The sequence below is a fragment of the Limulus polyphemus genome, unplaced genomic scaffold (genome assembly GCF_000517525.1).
Source record: "Limulus polyphemus unplaced genomic scaffold, Limulus_polyphemus-2.1.2 Scaffold957, whole genome shotgun sequence".
Taxonomy (NCBI): domain Eukaryota; kingdom Metazoa; phylum Arthropoda; class Merostomata; order Xiphosura; family Limulidae; genus Limulus; species Limulus polyphemus.
In genome coordinates this window covers 17030-26807 of record NW_013666567.1, presented here as the reverse complement: position 1 = coordinate 26807, position 9778 = coordinate 17030, and the positions used below count along the sequence as shown (strand labels likewise).

General features: G+C 32.8%; 1 protein-coding gene across 2 annotated transcripts in view; it reads right to left on the bottom strand.

The window, feature by feature from the left end:
* Positions 1 to 847: 847 nt before the first annotated feature.
* LOC106461430 (leucine-rich repeat-containing protein 24-like) overlaps positions 848 to 9778 on the bottom strand; it is a 25444-nt gene continuing 16513 nt past the window's right edge. Inside the window, exons 1-2 of one of the 2 annotated variants that reach the window (XM_013921250.2) lie at positions 6013 to 6126; positions 848 to 4708 (exon numbers count right to left, since the gene is read on the bottom strand). In XM_013921250.2, coding sequence (XP_013776704.1) covers positions 2481 to 4526 — 2046 coding nt within the window. In that variant the 5' untranslated portion in view covers positions 4527 to 4708; positions 6013 to 6126 and the 3' untranslated portion in view covers positions 848 to 2480. Of the gene's footprint in view, positions 4709 to 6012; positions 6127 to 9778 lie in introns of those variants that run through there. The other variant, XM_022388390.1, reaches the window with a different exon arrangement.

The following is a 9778-nucleotide window of genomic DNA, read 5'->3' as shown; positions in this document are numbered from 1 at the left end:
GTTTATTTGTGTTGTTTTGTAAAGTTAAAGAACTCCAGTCTTTCTTTGAACATTTCATCGAAACTTGTGGGTCAACTTTACCTTTCTCTACATCTTACCTGTTAGCCAAATCCTTCTTTCGTATATTTTTGTGACGGCAACTTACCTATACGACCAGTGGTTAACTAGGAAGACCACGAGTAATTTCTTCTGGGAACTGCAACAATTCAAACCGCCATCGTCACCAAGTTTTTATGGGTAAAACAGTGGACCTTTCCCAAAAGGTGAGAGTGTTGTGTATTATCTTTTAAGAAACTATGACTGTGTTCAAAACATATAATTTTTATATTAAAACCATGTCAAATATGTACGTGTTTTACAAGATATTTCAAGAGTTTCAAAATTACATGAGACAATCATATTTCAACAATACAAAAACACCAAGTTAACTACCTATGCATAATCATCTAAGTGATACTAAGCTTTCACAAAATAATAAACAATTCAGTTATCTTTCAATATTGCACTTGTTTTCAGTATACAGTATGTAAATTATCGTGATATAATATTTTGGTCAACATTCATATTATTTCAATTATAACAGTTTATTCGATGTTATCGTACTACGAGTTCAAATACCTTTAGAAGTCTCACAAGCATCATTAAATTTTTAGAATAAATATTTCTAAATCAGCTGATGAGTATTTGTAAGAACGTAACCTAATATTAATGAAATTTTTTTCATTATACAAACAAAAAAGTGTTTCCATATAAAGTTTATTTAATTTGTCGTTATGGAGAAGGATAATAGACCAATCAATGTCGAGCAGGTGTTAGTGTTAGTAAAGCACTAGACACAATTTTTTTTTCAAACAGACAAAGCTCTTTATTTCACAATAATAACACTGTATCCAGAAAACTCAGTTCTCTCATAACAGCTAGAATTATACTAACGACTCTCTGCTCAAGAGAAGTCTACAGCTTTTAACTTTTCATCAGTCTTGATATCACACATTTAAATTTTAAATTAAATAAAAAAATCCAGTAGCACAAAAAAAAAGATAATTTTTAAAAACTCAAAGTGTTTCTGATGAAAAAAAACAACAAAAAGATATAAATTTCCACAAAATATTGTCTTATAAAATGTTTAAATAAATTATTTGGATGAAGAAAACTTGGAAGGAATAAATTAAAAGTGTAAGGTTGTTAACGTTTTAATTAAACTTTTTTTTATTTTGGAGGGCTGTAGATAACAGGTCTTTAAAGGGACGGAGTCACGGCGAAAATATATTCAAACTATATCCTTTCGAAGGACCACTCTAAGGTCATGTACTAGATACTATGTATATATTAATTAAGTCAACTGGGTTCCTTTGTGACTCCGTTTCTTTAATTTTACTGACCTTACATTTAACATGAAGATTTAATTTTCATGTTGTGTCGAAAGCATTGCTCCAGTTTTATAAAGAGTGTACTCCGAAATTCTTATAGTATCATAATATCCTTTCTATTGTTATTAGTTTAGTAGTTATGTAAGTGTAGGATTTGGCTTTCGCTGTGCACTTACAATAGAATATGCAGTGAAAGGAAATATTTAGTATCAAATGCAACAACAAAACTTATGAAAAATCTTAATCTGATTTTGAAAATATATCGCTTTTAGTCACGGGTAAAAAGTTAGTGTAATTATCCACTCTGATCAACTATTTGTACAAATCACGAAACAATGCTATATCATTCCTTGGGTGAATGTTTTAAAATCCTGCCTACGAAATTATAATTCGAAAGAACAAGATTCTCCAAGTTATACTCATCGTCATCAATAATTATAAAAACGATTCTAACAATAAGGTCTGGCAAACATTCTTTTTCTCTTTCACTGGCAACTGATCAAAGATTAATACATCAATTACAACGTTTTTACGTGGTTAGACAAAATGCGGGACATACTTGTGTTTATAAGTTTACAGTTAACGTGTTTTGATTACAATAATAATACAAATAATTAACAGGTACAGAAACAGCTAGATCCACTGCTCTACGAAATCCAATTATCATCACTTCACATACATATATAACTCAAATTATCTGATTTCTGTGAAACCAGTATTTGTATCAGTATTAAAATTTGCCACAAAAAGAAAAGCAGAAAAGCAACATCACAATGAAAAATTTGATGGCTAATACAGTAATGAGCAACTGTCAAAAATTGCTTTTTATCTTGCTTAGGGTGTTTTGATTCTGTATTTTAGCTTTAATAATAATTTTGAGGTGACGCAGTTTGTATGTGTTTGTCCCATTATTGCGAAAGTCATAAAGTCAACTCAAATGAAATGTCTCATGGCGACAATAAAACGGCCTAACGTCTCTTTTGTTGCTGAAAATACAAGAAATATATCTTGATAGCACCGAACTCTGTTAACAAACACAATATGTTCATTTCTCATCAAATGGTATACAAAAAAACCCCTTATATTTGACTTTAAACGTCCTTCATTGTTTCAGACTTCGGTACCATCTCCTCCCCCCTCAAGGTTTTCAGATGTTTTGTCCCCTTTATCATCTGAGATTACATCTGAAATCGGTCGGAAGTAAGCTGAAGGGTTTTCGACCTGATGTGGATGAAACAACAAATCTGGAGTATTTCCTTCCGAATGTAGAGGAGATAGAACGCCGCCTTTGTTATCATTCACTGGATTCTTTTTCTGTGGTTCTTTGATTCCAGGTTCAGATGTCTTAAGGTTATTTTCAAAACCCGTAGCTTCCAGCTCTGAACTCCCATCTCCACGTTCTCTTTCAAATGATTTTCTTTCACCTTTTCGTCGCAAGGTATCGGCCAATTCATTTTGCAGGCGTGAGTGAAGGTCGCCTTGGGGAACAGGCATAGGGACGGTAACAGGGCTGCGGGTGTTTAATCGTTTCTCCATTTGGGAAGGAGGAGGAGGAAGACGAAAAGTAGATTCTGGACTAAGAGGACTTTCCCAGGTTGGGTTAGGGAGTATATGGTCGTTCATTTCCCACACACGAGGAGGCAAACCAATATCACCCCCCCTAGAATCGTATGTATCCGTTTCTGAAGTTGGTAGCTCCTCATATGCACCAAGTCTAGGGGGTATCTTCACTGTGGTGACTGCAAGAAGTTTCAAGTCAACGTCTTCTTGCGGTTCTTTAGCGTCAAGGCTACCGACTGAATTACCTACTTTGTGACTGATGTCTTGTCGTTTGTGGCTACCTGGTTTTCGTTGCCTCCTACGTAATATCCACAACAAAAGAGCAAATATGAGTAACACTAGAAGAGCACCAATCACAATTCCAATTATCATTCCTGTTGCAGACCCTCTGTCATCTTCTTCTTCTTCCTGGTCTTTCACTGTAGAATCTTTCTCTCTCACTTCTTGTGGCTTCTCTCTGTCTGTTATTTTTTGTTCAGTGACGGGGTGTCGAGAAATAACAAGAGTAAAGTTTTTAGTCCGAATACCTGCTAAATTTTCGGCAACACAAGTATAAGTTCCAGCGTTTGGATCTTGTACAAAAGTAATCTTTAAACGAGATAGTTTTTCTCTGTGTCCTGTCTCGCTAACAACAAACGTCTGTTGTGAGGAAATCCCTTCAGAAATGTTTGCAATTGTTCTTTGCCTCCACACCCACTTAACGGTTGGACTAGGATCTCCTTTCACTCTACATTCTAATGTGACATTCACATTTTCATAGACATTGAATACACTTGATGTATTGAGAAACTGTGGAGGACAAGAGAAATCATCAATTCTGACAAAATTCCATGTTTTATCTTTAATATGTAAGGGCTGGTGGCATATTGGAGGAGTGTAAGGTATGTTGTTTTCATCTAACCATTGTCGAAAAGTACGAAGTTCACAGTCACATCTCCACGGGTTGTCATATAAAGAAATATCATTTAAAGATTTCAGAGGTATCATAGTTTTACCTGAAACAGTCTCTAGGCTATTGTAATCGATTCTTAACACTTGAAGATTTTCTAAACCATCAAAAGCTTTTGCTGCTATGGTATGTATGTGACATTTTGATATCTCTAAGACCGTTAAAGATTTAGCAGAAGAAAAAGCGTGATTAGGCAGGGTAGATAAGGGGTTTCCACTAAGCTTAAGCTCTCTGAGTCGTGGAACGTGAATGAAGCTTGCAGATGGAACAATGGTAAGTTTGTTAAAGCTGAGATCCAGCTCCACTAAGTTAGTCAACCGATTAAACGCGTATTCATTAACCTGATCTATGTCACAGTGAGCTAAAAACACTTTTTGTAGGTTAACCAAGCCCACCTGAAGAAATGCATCACGGTGCAAAATGTGAATTATATTCCTGGATATGCTCAGTACCTGCACACCACTGTCCAGTTCGGAGGGCACTGCACTGAATCCAACCCCAGAACACTCAGCTGTTTGCTTTCCGTTCCTCCAGATACAGTTACACTTTGGATTGCAACTGAAGGCACTGGTCACAACCAGAACGCTCCACGATACAAGGAACACAACTGACACTCTCATTATCCAATGACTGCTAGAATAAACCATTGAAACTAGTCAAAGAAAAACACGCCAGGATAACTTACATTACCACTAACGTTGCAAAGACTCCTTCTAAAATATATTTCTCCTTGTCTCTAGTAGCATACATGATTTTGCCTACATCTTCTATTTTAAGTAAACTGGACTCCTCTTGATGAATGGCCTCGAAGTGGTTGTAATGAATCGCCCTAAAACAAAATTAAAACTATTTAGATAGTGCAGGTTATCGTTCATAAATATTCAGTTTATGCAACGGGAAGTTAATTGCTTCCTCAAATAATTCAGGAAATTTCAAATTCTAATTAATTACCAAAATGCAATACAAAATAACGTATCTGACAAGCTATAGGAAGGCGATAACTTTAACACGCAAGTTCATTGATGAAATAGATCATCTGAAAATCGTTACAATGACCAACATTGCAGGTCTCAAGAGAACTTAAACAAAAACATTATGCATGAGATCAACCAATTGAGAATGTTATAATGATGGGATATACCAAACGTGGACGTGTAAACATGTTGATGATATGACAATAATTGCAAAATTTGAAGATGTTTCAAATTGCGTTTGAAAAACAAATATTCCGCATTTATACATTCCTATTTCCATTTCAAAGAATGTTAATTGCATATATGTATTATAATGTTAATTTGGGCCAATAATACGAAGACTTTAGAAATATTTATAATTGCCAGCCCAATACATCATAGAAAAGTGGATTGTGTAACTGCAGCAATATTCATATACAACTATATAACTTATTACCAAATGAAGGTTACAGTAGGCTGTACTTTTAAGCATTAAAACTAATATATATATATATATAATTACTAGTAAATACTAATTTCAACCTTAAGCTTTATATAGTTTTATTGTAAACTTTACTTTAAGGTACCAAAGAACAAAACAAATCAAAGAAATCATTGTAAGTAAGACTGAAGTATTATTCTTAATAAAACCCCTCGTTGGCAGTGGATATGACAGATTTGTGGCATGACCTGATGGTTAAAGCGCTCGACTCGCATTCTTCGGGTCGCGGGTTCAAATCCCGTGAACAAAGATGCTCGTTCTTTCAGCCGTGGAGGCGTTATAATGTGACAGTCAATCCCACTTTTTGTTGATAAATGAGTAATTCAAGAGTTGGTGGTGGATGGTTTTGACTAGCTACCTTCCTTTTAATTTATCACTTCTAAATTAGGGGCGGATAGCGGTCGTAGCCCTCGAGTAACTTTGCGCAAAATTCAAAACAAAAAGCTTAATATATTTTTTTCCTTTGTTTGTTAATATTTAAAGTATTTGACAACAGTTTTTATTCAGATAATTACTTTTTGGGTTAACTACTAACAGATTATGAACATCTCAAACTTAAACAATTACTTATGGCTTCTACTGCAGTAAATGTTTTGAATATTACTTATGAAACTTTATTTTAAATGCATTTTAAGGAGTAGGGACATAATTATTGGTGGTAATTAATTGTGTACTTACCTCTTAAATGGCTTGTTTATTTTGTGCTCTTCTCACGACGGGCATCGAAACCCGATTTCTAGCGTTATTAGACCTCAAACTTACAGCTGAGCCATCGAGGGGAGGGGACACCTCCTAAACGGAAAGCCGAATTTACAAAACGCTTTAGGATTCATCTGTTAACGTAAAAAAATGTTTGAATGTTTTTTGTTCACGATATATTTTTGCAACATCGATTTATTTTTTAAAAGGAACAAGGAATTAAATATTTATCATGTTACAGAAATTCCGTAGAAATCGTGTACTGTAAGTTTGAATGCGACATACGCACGAGCAAATCACCTTGAATTGTGTTCGATGCTACAATATTAATGTTTGATTGAAAATATCCTAAGTTAAGGTTTCAAACGAAATAAAACTTGGCATCATAGTACTTAAAATAAGAACTCACAAGGCTTAATGCCTTAGTGTAATGTACATACCATTTCTAAATAGAAATAAATACAGTTAAGTGATTCTCTATCCAATCGATGATAATTTTTTCATAAATTAAGAAAAAAAGTAAACTCAAATTTCTTCCAACTCCTGAAAGAGATGTAGGTACATTTAAGAACAATTCTAACACATGAAGTATGCTTTCAAGACAAAGTAGTGAATTAGCACAATACAGTAATTCTAAAATAATTATTGAAAGCGCTGATCTTATATGTATAATTTTGAATAGCAATTGGAATCGAAAAAAAAAACGTTTTTCGAAGAGCAATCCTATCATCATAAAGCAGTTATGGTGAACGTGTGTTTACCTAGTTTACTTGCCAATTATATATGCATACGCTGAGTAATAATGGTTTTATTAAAGTTCAAGCTCCCCAGTGGCTCAGCGATAATCGGAAGGCTTATAACGTTAAAAAACGGGTTTCGATACTTGTGGTGGGCACAGCACGGATATCTACTTGTATAGCTTTGTGCTTAATAACAAACAAAACAAATATATTACGTTTTCTATATTAATGACTTTTTAAACAAATTTATGCGGTACCTTTAAAACTTGCTAGTTGTATTGGGCTGCGAGGAACTCGCAAAGGATATATACATCTATATTTATATATGGTCAATTTCCTAGCAGTTTCAATGAAATAAACAAAGGCAATGTAATTAAAGATTACATATACAATGTAAGGTAACAGAAAGCAGTAGGTACAATGACTCTAAGTGGTAAAAACAGCAATGCATCATTCCTCGTTGGGATAAGTTGTGTAACGTCAAACAAGGGCAAGCTTCTTACTTATTGTTAAGTAAATACGTGTATTTACTTTATCATATTATTATAATTGCTACATTTCTGCAATCAAGTATGTCCCTTCTTTTCTTGTAAGTCTGTTTGTTTAATGGAGCGTGTCTTGGACAGAGATTATAACGTTCAGGCCTCAATCTAAAAAAGGATGGGAATCACTGGCCCAGAATGTAAAAGGATAATTTTACGTTAATAAGCGGTATAGATGTGTTTTTGGATCAGAAGGTTTGAATGTGGATATCACAAATGTGGGAAGTAACCGAAAAAAAAACAAAGAAAAGGCAATGGGGGGTCTGTTTGTATTAACTTCGCTTGGAAGTTTAAAAAGTTAAAATACATATATATTCACACAAAATTACACCAAACTGTAACATAATATAGGATACTGTCAATACCCTCTGAGAACGAAAGCGTTATTTTCACATTTATAAATCGTTCTAAGTAAGGGTTCGGTGTTTTGTCTAGTTACACCCCCCCCCGTTTTTCTAATTATTAATCAAGTATTCATAATTGTTCCAGTACAAATGTTAATATGCTAAATTAGGTACAAGTGTTCTTGGCAAATAGAAAAAAGTAATTTCGATTAAATTTTATTATAGTGCCAGAATGTAATAACATTTAGAGTAAAAAACAAAAACAAATGTGTTCAGTAAATAGCATAAAAGTTTTCACACTACACCAAGAGTTGTAACAAGCAACCCCAAAATTACTCGTCAACCAGGAGGAGCCAATAACCATTGAAATGAATTAATAATAACACAACGTTTAAACATATTGATAAACATATAAAAAACACGACTTTCAGACCAATTCGGTCTTAATACATTCTCTGGATGATTATCAAAATTCTTTATATATATTATGAAATTCTTAAAAACAATATAGCCGAAGATATAAAGGATAAAGTTAAATATATGTAAATTTACAGTTCACGTGTTTTGATTACAATAATAATACAAAATTAACAGGTACAAAAACAACCAAATGTATTTTGCAATTTAAAATTAATAAAGACATAACTACCACTTCCGTATCTTCAAGGATATTCCGAGTTTCAAAAGTAAAGCACTTTTTTACACAAGACATAAATAAGCACGATAAAATTTCTGCGTTTTTTTTTACCTTAGTTTTATATGTTCTAAAATCCCTCTGACTGTTCAACTATGTAACATTCCACGTGGTTTGAAATTTATTATTAAAATAATATTTTAGTTTTCACAAGAATACCAAAATGGAAATGTCTGAAAAAAAAGGGTTCTTGTAATGTATATTTTTCCGCAATACACTTATTTGTACGTTTATTGACAGGTAATGGATAATTATTTTCCTTTTTGAAATGAGATACCATCAGTCTTGTTTTTCCAAACATATAACTGTTTACAACAAATACAATATAATGCAGAAATAACATCACATAAATCAGAACAAAATCTAAAGTTTATGAAAAATATTTTCTTACTAGTAAGGCCTCTAATATATTTACTGTATGCAATATGACCCTTCTCACAAATGTAAATTAGAAAAACAACAACAATTCTAAATAACGTTCGTGCTGATAGTAATGATTTTATATTACTTTTTATGATTACCATAACAATTGTTTTACTAGAGGATAAACTCGTGCATCGCTTACGATGTATGTGCTAAAATTATTTGACTACTGGAACACTGTTTATGAAAAAATATATAAAAATATTGATATAGACGGAACTGAGTCATCGACCTCCCGAATACGAAACGTATGCTTTACCACGTGAAACAAAAACCTACTAATCAGAACATACAGTTGATGTATTTAAAGTAACGAAGTGTAAAAACATGCTACTAATCAGAATATGGAGTTGTATTTAATATTAAAGTAAAGAAGTGTAAAAACATGCTACTAATCAGAATGTGGCGTTGTTGTATTTAGATTTAAAGTAACGAAGTGTAAAAACATGCTACTAATCAGAATGTAGAGTTGTTGTATTTGGATTTAAAGTAAAGAAGTGTAAAAACATGCTACTAATCAGAATGTGGAGTTGTTGTATTTAGATTTAAAGTAAAGAAGTGTAAAAACATGCTACTAATCAGAATATGGAGTTGTTGGATTTAGATTTAAAGTAAAGAAGTGTAAAAACATGCTACTAATCAGAATGTAGAGTTGTTGTATTTGGATTTAAAGTAAAGAAATGTAAAAACATGCTACTAATCAGAATATGGAGTCATGTTTAAATTTAAAGTAAAGAAGTGTAAAAACATGCTACTAATTAGAATGTGGAGTTGTTGTATTTAGATTTAAAGTAACGAAGTGTAAAAACATGCTATTAATCAGAATATGGAGTTGTTGTATTTAGATTTAAAGTAAAGAAGTGTAAAAACATGCTAATAATCAGAACATGCAGTTGTTGTATTTAGATTTAAAGTAACGAAGTGTAAAAACATGCTACTAATCAGAATATGGAGTTGTATTTAGATTTAAAGTAACGAAGTGTAAAAACATGCTACTAATCA